The sequence below is a fragment of the Grus americana genome, unplaced genomic scaffold (assembly GCF_028858705.1).
Source record: "Grus americana isolate bGruAme1 unplaced genomic scaffold, bGruAme1.mat scaffold_427, whole genome shotgun sequence".
In the NCBI taxonomy this organism is placed as follows: domain Eukaryota; kingdom Metazoa; phylum Chordata; class Aves; order Gruiformes; family Gruidae; genus Grus; species Grus americana.
Genome location: NW_026561688.1, coordinates 1 through 14,036, shown reverse-complemented (window position 1 = coordinate 14,036; position 14,036 = coordinate 1). Strand labels below are relative to the sequence as shown.

The window sequence follows — 14,036 nt, the reverse complement described above, 5'->3', positions numbered from 1 at the left end:
CCCCACGGGCCTTCGTCCTGCCTCTGCAGCTGTCCCCACGGGGCAGGGCTGTGCCGGCGCCCGCCTCTGCCCGCAGCCTGGGCAGCAGCGGGCACTCAGGCTGTTTCTCCTCTCTCTCTTGCCGCAGCTCCCGGGCGCTGAAGGAGCTCTGGCTCAGCGCGCTCCTTGGGTAAGCCCAAGCCTGGGGGTCCGTGCTCACACCAGGGAGGGTGGAGGGATGCTCGAGGCATAGTAGCCCGACCATGCGCACGGAAATCCCCCTCCGGAGCTGGGGAGAGGTAGCTGGGGTCTCTCTCACAGGGCTCTTTCTCTGCCCCTTCCCCTGGCACAGGCCACCAGAAGGAGTGGAAGGAGCCCGGCTGACCCAGCTGCCCTCCATCAAGCTCCTGCTGCAGGAGCTGAGCGGCCGCAATGCCGTGAGTGTCCCTCCTGCCTCCGCTCTGCCCAGCCCCGAGGCTGCTCCAGCCCAGCATCAGGTGCATGGCTGCTTCTCACCTTCTGCTCTCTTTTCCCCTTGCCCAGGCCACGACGCTGCACGCCAGCAGCCTGCAGAGGCTGGTCCAGGGCCAGGCACAGGTGCGGATCGCGCGGATCGCACGGCTCGGGGTGCCAGCTCGGCCGTCCCCACCTCTCACGCAGGGCCAGGGGCCGAGGCAGCTCGCCGGGGAGGCCCTTTCTGCTGCGGGGCCGCTCGCTGAGCGCAGCGCCTTTCTTGCAGGCTGGTGCAGAGCAGCGGCCACCTCCCGTCCCCTCCGGCGGCAGCAGCGAACGTGGCCTTGGCCCCTCGGCTGGTGAGTGCGGATGCAGAAGACGGGGGCAGGACGGCCCTTCTCCCCTCCTCTGCCCGGCGGCCACTCCTGCTGCACTGGCGCTGCTGCTGCCCTTCCCGCAGGGCACGGCCGTCCCCATCGCTCTGCGGCGGGACAGAGCTGAGCCCCGGGGCCCCTCGCTCCCAAACGGGCCCCCTCTGCCTCTGCCTCTGCCTTGCTTTCAGCGGCGGGGGGACAGCGCCCAGAGGCCCCGGGAGCGCTCGCCCGGCGCTTCTCCTCCTCCACGGCTCTTTGCTCTCTTGTCCTTGGCAGCAGGCGGGACCCGCAGGAGGAGGAGGGGGCTGCCCTGGCCCTTCGCACGGCGGCGAGGCAGCTCGGCCGCTGCAGAGGCAGCCGGGCAGTCGGGCTCTGGCGGCAGGGGGGCTCTCTTCGGCCAGCCCCTGGCAGCTCTCTGCAGCCAGGACGGCACGCTGCCCCAGCCCATCCAGGTAAGCAAGCCTGGCCAGGGGGTGCCCATCCCGCTGGCTCCTGCGGACAGGCGCTGTCCCCGGCAGAGGAAGCCCGGCTGGGGCTCGGGGACAAAGCCGGCTCCTCCCCGCGGGGGTCCCCCACCTCCAGCCACCCCTCTGTCCCGCCCCGGGGAAAGCAGAGCCGGCCACACTGGCTCCTGCCCCGGAGGGAGGGAGGGAGGGAGAGAGGGAGGGTGGGTCACCTGGCCCAGGGCCTGTCTCCAGCCCGGCCACTGTCCTCCTCTGTCCCCTCCCGCAGGACCTGCTGGCTCTCCTGGCCGAGCACGGGCCATCCACGGAGGGGATCTTCCGGCTGGCGGTCAAGGAGCACGTCTCCCGGGAGCTGAGGGAGGCCCTCGACAGCGGAGCAGAGGTCCACCTCGAAAGCCAGCCTGCGCACGTGCTGGCCGTCCTCCTGAAGGTGAACCCTGCTGACCTGGAGCCCGGCAGCTCCCGGCTCTGGGGATGCTGCTGATGGGCACCTGCGAGAGCAGGAGCCAAAAGCCAGCCGCCTGCTCGGGAGCCCGAGTGCCGGGGATGCTGCCTGTGCTCGCGGCAGCAGCGCTCCAAGCCTCACCCGGAGCCCTTGGCGTTGCAGGACTTCCTGCGGAAGATCCCCTCTAAGCTCCTCGGGGCAGAGCTGTACGAGGAGTGGATGAGCGCCCTGCAGAAGACCAGCAGGCAGGAGAAGCTGGCAGCACTCAGGGAGTAAGTGGAGACCAGGCGTGGCCAGGGAGCCTTCCCTGGGCTGGGCTTGGGTGAGATCAGCCCTGGAGAGCGGTGATGACAAGGTCTGCTTTCTTCACGTTGCCTTCCTGCTGCCTCAGGGTGGCCGGCAAGTTGCCCCAGGCCAACCTCGTGCTCCTCAAGAGCTTGCTGTCCCTGCTGCAAAGGATCAGCAGAAACGCGGCCAGCAGCAGGATGACTGCCGGCAACCTGGCCATCTGCGTGGGGCCGAACCTGCTCAGCCCACCCGAGGAGCAGACGCTGCCCCTGGACGCCCTGGTGCAGGTGACGGGGCAGGTACGCCGTGTTTAGCAGCTGGCGCCAGCCTTGCGGGCCCAGCCCAGCTTTGGTGTTCAGAGGTGCCTGGCTGCCTCCTCTCTTCCGCAAACGCTGGTGGGGGAGCTGCTGGGAAGAGCATCCCCACAGCTGCAGCTTTCTGCGCAGAAGCGAGGGTCGGGATCAGGAAAGGCTCCTGTTTGACCCCTTTTCAGCCACCCAGGTGCAAACCACTGGTTTGCTGTGTGCAGGTGACAGGGCTGGTGGAGTTCCTCATTGAGCACCACGGGGACCTCTTTGGGGAGGAGGTGGCCGGGCTTGCCGGCACATCGGCCGAGGAGTCGCCGGCACCAGGGCCGGAAGCAGAGACAGCAGAGGTACGTCAGGGCCACAGGCAACGTGACAACAAAAGCCTCCCCCCTCAGAAGGTGGGACTGCCGCCGCTGCTGCAGGGACAAGCAAGGTCATCCCCCAGCCTGCAGCCCTGCAAAAGCGCAGGGTGAGGCTGGTGCGGGCTGGCCGTCGCGCTTTGCGCGCTGATCCCGCCAGAACTGTCTGGGCTGAGCTGAGCAAACCCACCCAAGGGAGCTGCCTTTGAGAGCTAAGGGAGCAACTGGGCAGGTAGGTCCTTGCCAGCTGGTAACTTCCACATTCCCACTGCAGGTGCCTCCAGTCGCTGCAGAAAGCCAACACCTGAAGAGCTCCTCTGGGGAGAGAAGGTAAAATGAGCTCGCTTTGATTAAGAGCAGGAGTGGTTCAAGTTTGTCACAGCTTTCCCTGTCTAACCATACTATTGAATGGAAAGCTTGCCAGGCTCTTCACAAGAAAGCAGAAAGCGAAAACTGACCTGTGAAGAGGGGAGCGACGGGCACCCGGGCAGGAAGAGGAGAAGGCTGGAGAGGGAGCTCTCGGGGATGGGCGACTGAGACGAAATCCAAGCAGGGCGAGAAGAACGAGGAGGCCAGGTGTGTAGCAGACCCTGCCATCCCTCTTTCAAATGCTCTGAGTCAAGGAAATATTTCCATGGTGCACAGAGATGCTGCTGCTGCTGCTCGGGTTTTGGCAAGGAGCACATCACGGCTCCCTGGGGGCTCCCTGCCGAGCCCCGCTGCCTGGCCAGGGGCCCCTGCACATCTCTGTCAACTTGCCCTGCTCTGAGGCTATGGCCCATGTGGAGAAGGGGCCAAAGCAACACTAGCTGCGGCCAGGAAGGGGTCTCTTTGCCGTGCCAGAGGACTTCCCAAAGAAGGGGGGACAAAGTCACGCCCGTTCCTGCCTTCCTGGTTCCATCAGCGCTTTCTGACTCTGTCCTTGTAGGTGCCGATGTGGTTTTGCTGCTTGGATTCCCCGGATGAGCTGCGACGCCTGGGCTTGGAGGGGCACGATGCAGCCCCAGCACCCCCTCGGCGGAGGCGAGGAGAGAGGCACCCATGCCCTTCTGCTCTGGCGAGCACATTTCCCTCGTGCTCCGCTCAGCCGGAGCGGCCCGCACGGCCGTCAGACCCCCCCAGCCTGCGCAGGAGGCCTTGCTGGCTCACTCAGTGAGCCATTTGTTGGTCAAAACTGGCATTTTCCTTGGTTCACCTCTCTTGATAAGTCCATAACCTGGGATTCCAGCAGTCCTCTATTACTATGTCTTTTAGAAACAAATTTTTGGATATACGTTGTGGTTTTTTGGATACATGTTATAGTATAACCTCCAAATGTAGTGTCTTAGCTCCCTTTCCTCCCTTAAGCCAATATAGGTACATTGATAAGTGTTCTGTTGTAGTGGTTTTGTCATTTAGAAAGTAGTCGTTTCACACTTTTTGAGCACATGCTTCTAGGAACTGTGTTTTATTTCACAAGACTAGTGTTAGAGTGACTTTTCAGCAGCAGTAGTAGTAAGAAAGCAGAAGGAATGACAGTAGTCATACCCCCCCACCTTGCCATCTGCACCTTTAAAAAATTCCTGCTCTTGGGTCAGTGCAAGGTCTTGTCTGCAGCGCAAAGCAGAATACCTTTACAGCTCTTGCTCAAACGTGACTAGCTGGCAGTTTCCACGAGGTTAATAACTCCAGATCAGCTGCATAAAACATTCCTTTCTTGAGGCTTCTCCAGCAGATCAGCTCTCTCTGAACTGAGGCAAACAGCCCCCTTTCTGTCAGTCATAGCCGGAGTTTTGAAACCAGCTTTTCCCAAAGCTCCAAATACTGAAGAGCCTCTATTGGTTTGATGCTTGAGCCCTGTCTGATGTCCAGTGGGGTCGAGCTCCTTTCAGAAGGAAAAATGCAAGTGCCAGCCACAACAGGGATGGATGCACGTGATCTGCAGGTCTTGCAGTTTGTGCAGGAGGCAGCAAAGCATGGAAATTCAGGTGCAAGCAACTCTCCTGGCTGGCACTCAAGTGTTTCGGAGCAATGCCATCTTTTCTTCACGGGCAAAGGCTTGCTTGATGGCCAACAAGCTGCCCTAAGTAATTACACTCCAAATTGCCAGCACCTCTGCCCTATGGTAAAACTGAGGGGTTTTAGGAACCTGTCATTCTGGGGAAAAAAAAATGTCAAAACCACAACACCTGCACTCAAAAGGCAGAATGTCAGATGTTGAACCTTACTGTGGGCATCTTTCTTACCATGTCCCTGCCATTCATTACCTGCCTTGATGGTTAATTGAAAACTGCAGATCAGCATTTGGTCCGCAGTTACTACCGGAGTCGATGGTGCTATTGTACACAAAAGCTGAGTACTGACAGAGTGATTGGGTGTAATCACGCTAAGTGACTGACATCTGCCTATTCCCTTGCCTTTGCTGGAATACATTGTACCTGTCTGCTTCCTAGCACTTCCTCCGATGTCCTTTCTGAAATTGCTTACTATTTCTTTACATTCCTCTGTATCCTTCCAGTCTCAGTATTTGGATGAGTCCTCTTCCTTCCCTCCCCTTCCCTCTTCTCCCTTCCTTCCTTCCCTCCTTTCCTTTTCTTCCTCTCTCCTTCCCTGTGTTTCAGCTCTCTCTCTCACAGATTTACCTGCCCAAGAAGACACCAAGGTCATGCAAGGGCTGCACTTGTAGAAGCCTTGCTTTCTCCCAGCAGCTTTATTTGTTCTCAGAGGAAACCTGAGGAGACACCTGCATCCAAGAAAAGCTCTTGACAAGGAAAGAACCGAGTATGTTACCACTTCTGATCAGGGAAAGAGAAAAGCACCGCTTTTTGTCCAGAAGGCCACCACTGGTCAATCTATTCTCTTGCTATGCTTTTGATCTCCTCTACTTTCCCATTGGCCCTGTGCTCAGCTCTTGAGTGACAAGAAGCTCCAGACTTGTGTCTGGGTCATGATCGTGACGTTGCCTTGCTCTTGCAGCGTAAAGTGGTGACGCTTGGCTTTGAGCCACAATCCATGCCAAGGGACTGATGGGAAGGAGGGCTTGAAAAAGAACAGCCACGTTAAATGGTGCCCACAATCCCACCCACTCTCCACGACAGGAAGAGGCCTCTCGAAGGACTCACTAAGACCTCGATGTATCTTCCCACTTCCGTATTCCTTCTAGTCATCCTGTAGCCAATACAGTCATGTCGGTATTTAATTCCAGTTGATTCCACAGCTTTGTAAGAGTTGAAACATCCGGGTCATCAGGAGCATGGATCTAGAAGGCTGTTGATCTGAACTGGCCCTGACTACCTGTGATGTGACAGCGTCCATAACTTGGGTTAGTCACCGGTCGTCCTGTGACATAAGGACCTACAGCTCTTCCACCTTTCTGCTTGGAAGCTTGGGGTTTCCTGCAGGAGGGCCTTATTTACCTTTCCTTGCAGAGTTGCTCATCCTTTTAGTGTTGGTTGTGATGAGGAAAAGATCCTTTCCGTATAGGTGTTAATTTATTTACTTCTCATAAACATCTAATACACATTCTATTATACTAATGCCTGCAAGGTTTTCAGTTGCGGATGTTTGTAGCTACAGCAGTTCCAGAGCTGCTGGCTACCACACTCTGAGGTCCAGAGGACACCAGACTTCTTCTGAAGGCTTTCTGCCAATGTCACATTGTTTGAGACACCACTCCATTAAAACAGGACATTAAAACAGTAAGAGGTTTCTAAATGAAAATCCAGGGATAGAAACTTGTTCCTCGCTGGCAAAGTGAAAAGCACCATGAGGCGAGGCTGTCCGGAGCCTAGCTGCTGTGCTTGAGGAAAACGTCCCTTGAGTTGCAATGGGACAGACAGGGCACCGCCTTTGCAAGCCTGATCCACAATATAATACAACACAACAGATCTGTGTCCAAAGAGCACGAACTCCATCACAAGGATGACCACACCTCCCAGCCAGAGAAAGGGGCTTAGGAAGGAGGAGGCTGGTTGAAAAGGTGAACGCCTGGCTTCACGACTGGTGGGTTTGGCTTCTGTGCTCATGGATCTACCTTGGAGAAGCTGGGTGTGTTGGGACCTAATAGGATTCACCTGACCAAGTGAGGCAAGACACAACACGACAGTCAATGTCCCAATGTCCAAGCGAAAAGCAGTACTGAGCCATGTGCCTCAGGAATCTATACTGGCGCCAATACTATTTCATATCTTCATCAGCGACACGGGCAGTGGGATTGAGTGCACCCTCAGCAAGTTGGCAGGTGACCCCAAGCTGAGTGGTGTGGTCGATTCACTAGAGGGAAAGGATGCCATCCAGAGGGACCTTGGCATGTCGAAGCAGTGGGCCCATGAGAAACCTCATGAAGTTCAACAAGGCCAAGGGCAAGGTCCTGCACCTGGGTTGGGGCAAGCCCCGGTATCACTACAAGCTGGGGGGTTGAGAGCAGCCCTGCGGAGAAGGACTTGGGAGTACTGGTGCATGAAAAGTAGTACACGAGCCATCACCGAGCACTTGCAGCCCAGAAAGCCAACCGTATCTGGGACCGCATCAGAAGCAACATGGCTCGCTTGTTGAGGGAGGCGATTCTCCCTGTCTCCCTCTCTGCTCTTATGAGATCCCACCTGGACTACTGCATCCAGCCTCAGGGTCTCCAGTACAAGGAAGACATGGATCTGTTGGAGCGAGTCCAGAGGTGGGCCAGAAATGTGATCAGAGGGCTGGAGTACCTCTCCTATGAAGACAGACTGAGAGAGCTGGGGTTGTTCAGTGTGCAGAAGCTAAGGCTCCGGGGACACCTAGCTGTTGCCTTTCAATACTTCGAAGGGGCTTACAAGAAAGAGGTTTTTTTATACATCTAATGTATTTCAGCTTCATCTAATTAGTAAAATGTAGTGTGTCCAGGAACGTACACATTCTAATAATCTGGAAGTTTTGCCAAAGAAAAAACCACTCCCTCTACGACAGCAATGATTTGTCAAAGACCCACCCCAGCTATCCTCCAGAAAGGCTTCAAAATAAACTGCCAGGCAGCACGAGAAACCATTTTCTCAAGGCAGCTTTAATTGCTGTTAAATAGCGCTTCTCTGTCTCAGGTCACCGTAAGCAGCGATGTCACGGGGAGCTCCTCAAGCCGCAGAACCCATCGGTCGCTGCTGTGGCTGGAGGCAGGACAAATGTCAGCACACGTGTTGGCTTGTGAAGCTCTTAAGAGGGCAAAGAGCAGCCCTTCCCACCTCAGCCGGAAGGTCTCCTGAGAAGCTGGAAATACCTCTGGCTGCTCTTTGGCGCGTGCTTTGGTTTCTCTGCAGTGTCAAGACAGCAGCAGAACTTCCAAAAGTCCAAAGTCACTTGGACAGGCAGCCACTACCCCAAAAAGTACCTGGTGTGCAAAGAACGGAGCTTGACTCTCACTGGTGTCCTATACAAGAGGGCTCGTCGGCTTTTGCACTCTCAGCAGCCACCCTTGATCACTTGCAAAAGCTGTGGTCATAGTCAAACAATGCTTTCTCCTACATATACCCACATCAAATTACTGTGGGAGCGCTCCTCGATCTCCCTTTTCAGCCACCCAGTACGTCCTTTTACCCAGACATTATGTGAAGAATAAAGTTAGTGAGACAAATGAGGAGTTAAGGAAGAAAGGCAAAAATGGAGTTCTGTGGAAACCTACTCATGACCAAAGCAGCTTGGCAAAGGTGTTGGAAAGCAGCGTGGCAGAAAAGGCCCTGGGGGTCCTGGTGGACACCAAGTCCACCAGGAGACAGCAAGGTGCTCTTGCCCAAAGGCGACCACGAGCGGTGCCCTGGGCTGCGCTGGGCAAAGCATGGCCAGCAGCTGGAGGGAGGTGACCCTTCCCCTCTGCTCAGCGCCGGTGAGGCCAAGCCTGCGGCGCTGTGCCCAGCTCTGGGCTCCCCGGTACGAGAGACACGGACGTCCTGGGGAGACCCCCCCAGGGCCCCTCCCCCCCAGTGCAACTGTTGGGGTCAGAATGCCAAGCTGTGTTGTCCCAACGCTGGCCCGGCAACGGACCCAGTGCCTGCAGGGACGGTGCACGGAGCGGCACTGGTGACAGTGAAGCTCTTGCCCGACAGCACCGATTGGCACTGCGACCCCTTGGCGTCCTCGCTCGGGCCAGCTGGGCACTGCCCTGAGCCCCACCAGCGTGTCCCAGGCGAGACCTCTCCTGGCCTCGGCGGGATGGGCCAGGTGAACTGCTGCCGCGGCCCCAGGTAGGCTCCCCCCGCGGCTCGGGGACACGCCGGCACAGCCGGGCCCCGCAGCAGCCGCCTTTCTCCACGCCCGACGCCGTCTGCTCTGCAGGGACGACCCTGACCCCGTGCAGCAGTGCACGCCTGTCCCAGCATCACCCCAGCCGCTGCTCCGCCAGCGCGTGCGGCTGAGCCAGGGCCGTGCGACGAGGAAGAGGGACCTCCTCCTCTTCGGCGACGCCTTGGTCATCGCCAAGCCCAAGTAAGACTCGCAGACCCCGGCTGCCTTGCTTCCCAAGCCCTGGCCCTGGCCCCAGGGCAGGGACACCCAAGCAGCAGCCCCAGGCCCCCGGCGCCCTGCTGCCGCCGCACGCACCCATGGCCATGCCCGTGGCAGGCGGACGCTGGAGGGGAGCCACCGGGCTGGGCCACCTCCAGGTCACTCCCGCGCCGCTCTCTCTCTCTCTGCAGACGGGGCAGCGCCCCGCGCCCGCAGCTCTGCCTGGCCCTGGGCCAGCTGCAGGTGCTGAGCAGCAGGAAGGGGGCAGCCGGGGATGCCGCCCAGGAGGAGGAGGAGGGCCGGCACACCAACTCCCTCGTCCTCGTCTGGCCCTGCGGCTTCTGCACCGTCACTTTCCCGTGAGTCTGGCTGCCACGTCCCGCGCCAGGGCTGGGCAGCGCCTCTGTCCTGCCCCACGGGCCTTCGTCCTGCCTCTGCAGCTGTCCCCACGGGGCAGGGCTGTGCCGGCGCCCGCCTCTGCCCGCAGCCTGGGCAGCAGCGGGCACTCAGGCTGTTTCTCCTCTCTCTCTTGCCGCAGCTCCCGGGCGCTGAAGGAGCTCTGGCTCAGCGCGCTCCTTGGGTAAGCCCAAGCCTGGGGGTCCGTGCTCACACCAGGGAGGGTGGAGGGATGCTCGAGGCATAGTAGCCCGACCATGCGCACGGAAATCCCCCTCCGGAGCTGGGGAGAGGTAGCTGGGGTCTCTCTCACAGGGCTCTTTCTCTGCCCCTTCCCCTGCCCTGCACAGGCCACCAGAAGGAGTGGAAGGAGCCCGGCTGACCCAGCTGCCCTCCATCAAGCTCCTGCTGCAGGAGCTGAGCGGCCGCAATGCCGTGAGTGTCCCTCCTGCCTCCGCTCTGCCCAGCCCCGAGGCTGCTCCAGCCCAGCATCAGGTGCATGGCTGCTTCTCACCTTCTGCTCTCTTTTCCCCTTGCCCAGGCCACGACGCTGCACGCCAGCAGCCTGCAGAGGCTGGTCCAGGGCCAGGCACAGGTGCGGATCGCGCGGATCGCACGGCTCGGGGTGCCAGCTCGGCCGTCCCCACCTCTCACGCAGGGCCAGGGCCGAGGCAGCTCCCGGGGAGGCCCCGGCGGGGGCCCTTTCTGCTGCGGGGCCGCTCGCTGAGCGCAGCGCCTTTCTTGCAGGCTGGTGCAGAGCAGCGGCCACCTCCCGTCCCCTCCGGCGGCAGCAGCGAACGTGGCCTTGGCCCCTCGGCTGGTGAGTGCGGATGCAGAAGACGGGGGCAGGACGGCCCTTCTCCCCTCCTCTGCCCGGCGGCCACTCCTGCTGCACTGGCGCTGCTGCTGCCCTTCCCGCAGGGCACGGCCGTCCCCATCGCTCTGCGGCGGGACAGAGCTGAGCCCCGGGGCCCCTCGCTCCCAAACGGGCGCCCCTCTGCCTCTGCCTCTGCCGCCTTGCTTTCAGCGGCGGGGGGACAGCGCCCAGAGGCCCCGGGAGCGCTCGCCCGGCGCTTCTCCCTCCTCCACGGCTCTTTGCTCTCTTGTCCTTGGCAGCAGGCGGGACCCGCAGGAGGAGGAGGGGGCTGCCCTGGCCCTTCGCACGGCGGCGAGGCAGCTCGGCCGCTGCAGAGGCAGCCGGGCAGTCGGGCTCTGGCGGCAGGGGGGCTCTCTTCGGCCAGCCCCTGGCAGCTCTCTGCAGCCAGGACGGCACGCTGCCCCAGCCCATCCAGGTAAGCAAGCCTGGCCAGGGGGTGCCCATCCCGCTGGCTCCTGCGGACAGGCGCTGTCCCCGGCAGAGGAAGCCCGGCTGGGGCTCGGGGACAAAGCCGGCTCCTCCCCGCGGGGGTCCCCCACCTCCAGCCACCCCTCTGTCCCGCCCCGGGAAAGCAGAGCCGGCCACACTGGCTCCTGCCCCGGAGGGAGGGAGGGAGGGAGAGAGGGAGGGTGGGTCACCTGGCCCAGGGCCTGTCTCCAGCCCGGCCACTGTCCTTCCTGTCCCCTCCCGCAGGACCTGCTGGCTCTCCTGGCCGAGCACGGGCCGTCCACGGAGGGGATCTTCCGGCTGGCGGTCAAGGAGCACGTCTCCCGGGAGCTGAGGGAGGCCCTCGACAGCGGAGCAGAGGTCCACCTCGAAAGCCAGCCTGCGCACGTGCTGGCCGTCCTCCTGAAGGTGAACCCTGCTGACCTGGAGCCCAGCAGCTCCCGGCTCTGGGGATGCTGCTGATGGGCACCTGCGAGAGCAGGAGCCAAAAGCCAGCCGCCTGCTCGGGAGCCCGAGTGCCGGGGATGCTGCCTGTGCTCGCGGCGGCAGCGCTCCAAGCCTCACCCGGAGCCCTTGGCGTTGCAGGACTTCCTGCGGAAGATCCCCTCTAAGCTCCTCGGGGCAGAGCTGTACGAGGAGTGGATGAGCGCCCTGCAGAAGACCAGCAGGCAGGAGAAGCTGGCAGCACTCAGGGAGTAAGTGGAGACCAGGCGTGGCCAGGGAGCCTTCCCTGGGCTGGGCTTGGGTGAGATCAGCCCTGGAGAGCGGTGATGACAAGGTCTGCTTTCTTCACGTTGCCTTCCTGCTGCCTCAGGGTGGCCGGCAAGTTGCCCCAGGCCAACCTCGTGCTCCTCAAGAGCTTGCTGTCCCTGCTGCAAAGGATCAGCAGAAACGCGGCCAGCAGCAGGATGACTGCCGGCAACCTGGCCATCTGCGTGGGGCCGAACCTGCTCAGCCCACCCGAGGAGCAGACGCTGCCCCTGGACGCCCTGGTGCAGGTGACGGGGCAGGTACGCCGTGTTTAGCAGCTGGCGCCAGCCTTGCGGGCCCAGCCCAGCTTTGGTGTTCAGAGGTGCCTGGCTGCCTCCTCTCTCTTCCGCAAACGCTGGTGGGGGAGCTGCTGGAAGAGCATCCCCACAGCTGCAGCTTTCTGCGCAGAAGCGAGGGTCGGGATCAGGAAAGGCTCCTGTTTGACCCCTTTTCAGCCACCCAGGTGCAAACCACTGGTTTGCTGTGTGCAGGTGACAGGGCTGGTGGAGTTCCTCATTGAGCACCACGGGGACCTCTTTGGGGAGGAGGTGGCCGGGCTTGCCGGCACATCGGCCGAGGAGTCGCCGGCACCAGGGCCGGAAGCAGAGACAGCAGAGGTACGTCAGGGCCACAGGCAACGTGACAACAAAAGCCTCCCCCCTCAGAAGGTGGGACTGCCGCCGCTGCTGCAGGGACAAGCAAGGTCATCCCCCAGCCTGCAGCCCTGCAAAAGCGCAGGGTGAGGCTGGTGCGGGCTGGCCGTCGCGCTTTGCGCGCTGATCCCGCCAGAACTGTCTGGGCTGAGCTGAGCAAACCCACCAAGGGAGCTGCCTTTGAGAGCTAAGGGAGCAACTGGGCAGGTAGGTCCTTGCCAGCTGGTAACTTCCACATTCCCACTGCAGGTGCCTCCAGTCGCTGCAGAAAGCCAACACCTGAAGAGCTCCTCTGGGGAGAGAAGGTAAAATGAGCTCGCTTTGATTAAGAGCAGGAGTGGTTCAAGTTTGTCACAGCTTTCCCTGTCTAACCATACTATTGAATGGAAAGCTTGCCAGGCTCTTCACAAGAAAGCAGAAAGCGAAAACTGACCTGTGAAGAGGGGAGCGACGGGCACCCGGGCAGGAAGAGGAGAAGGCTGGAGAGGGAGCTCTCGGGGATGGGCGACTGAGATGAAATCCAAGCAGGGCGAGAAGAACGAGGAGGCCAGGTGTGTAGCAGACCCTGCCATCCCTCTTTCAAATGCTCTGAGTCAAGGAAATATTTCCATGGTGCACAGAGATGCTGCTGCTGCTTCGGGTTTTGGCAAGGAGCACATCACGGCTCCCTGGGGGCTCCCTGCCGAGCCCCGCTGCCTGGCCAGGGGCCCCTGCACATCTCTGTCAACTTGCCCTGCTCTGACGCTATGGCCCATGTGGAGAAGGGGCCAAAGCAACACTAGCTGCGGCCAGGAAGGGGTCTCTTTGCCGTGCCAGAGGACTTCCCAAAGAAGGGGGGGACAAAGTCACGCCCGTTCCTGCCTTCCTGGTTCCATCAGCGCTTTCTGACTCTGTCCTTGTAGGTGCCGATGTGCTTTTGCTGCTTGGATTCCCCGGATGAGCTGCGACACCTGGGCTTGGAGGGGCACGATGCAGCCCCAGCACCCCCTCGGCGGAGGCGAGGAGAGAGGCACCCATGCCCTTCTGCTCTGCTCTGGCGAGCACATTTCCCTCGTGCTCCGCTCAGCCGGAGCGGCCGCACCGCCGTCAGACCCCCCCAGCCTGCGCAGGAGGCCTTGCTGGCTCACTCAGTGAGCCATTTGTTGGTCAAAACTGGCATTTTCCTTGGTAGTTCACCTCTCTTGATAAGTCCATAACCTGGGATTCCAGCAGTCCTCTATTACTATGTCTTTTAGAAACAAATTTTTGGATATACGTTGTGGTTTTAGGATACATGTTATAGTATAAACCTCCAAAGTGTGTCTTAGCTCCCTTTCCTCCCTTAAGCCAATATAGTACATTGATAAGTGTTCTGTTGTAGTGGTTTTGTCATTTAGAAAGTAGTCGTTTTCACACTTTTTGAGCACATGCTTCTAGGAACTGTGTTTTATTTCACAAGACTAGTGTTAGAGTGACTTTTCAGCAGCAGTAGTAGTAAGAAAGCAGAAGGAATGACAGTAGTCATACCCCCCCACCTTGCCATCTGCACCTTAAAAAATTCCTGCTCTTGGGTCAGTGCAAGGTCTTGTCTGCAGCGCAAAGCAGAATACCTTTACAGCTCTTGCTCAAACGTGACTAGCTGGCAGTTTCCCACGAGGTTAATAACTCCAGATCAGCTGCATAAAAACATTCCTTTCTTGAGGCTTCTCCAGCAGATCAGCTCTCTCTGAACTGAGGCAAACACCCCCTTTCTGTCATCATAGCCGAGTTTTGAAACCAGCTTTCCCAAAGCTCCAAATACTGAAAGAGCCTCTATT

The 14,036-nt window shown here is 59.8% G+C and overlaps 2 protein-coding genes across 2 annotated transcripts; both read left to right on the top strand.

The window, feature by feature from the left end:
- The first annotated feature begins 412 nt into the window (after nucleotides 1–412).
- LOC129200718 (T-cell activation Rho GTPase-activating protein-like) lies at nucleotides 413–5,676 on the top strand. Its single transcript, XM_054811991.1, has 8 exons — nucleotides 413–576; nucleotides 719–791; nucleotides 1,086–1,258; nucleotides 1,539–1,700; nucleotides 1,878–1,987; nucleotides 2,107–2,302; nucleotides 2,533–2,658; nucleotides 5,626–5,676. The coding sequence occupies exons 1-8, from the start codon at nucleotides 481–483 to the stop codon at nucleotides 5,674–5,676; spliced, it is 987 nt and encodes a 328-aa protein (XP_054667966.1). The 5' UTR covers nucleotides 413–480.
- Nucleotides 5,677–9,944: 4,268 nt separating this feature from the next.
- Nucleotides 9,945–12,204, top strand: LOC129200717 (T-cell activation Rho GTPase-activating protein-like; the record flags this gene model as incomplete). The annotated part of the gene is made up of 7 exons (XM_054811990.1): nucleotides 9,945–10,108; nucleotides 10,261–10,333; nucleotides 10,633–10,805; nucleotides 11,084–11,245; nucleotides 11,423–11,532; nucleotides 11,652–11,847; nucleotides 12,079–12,204. Coding segments are annotated over exons 1-7 (936 nt in total), but the record flags the coding sequence as incomplete, so codon positions are not given.
- Nucleotides 12,205–14,036: the final 1,832 nt, after the last annotated feature.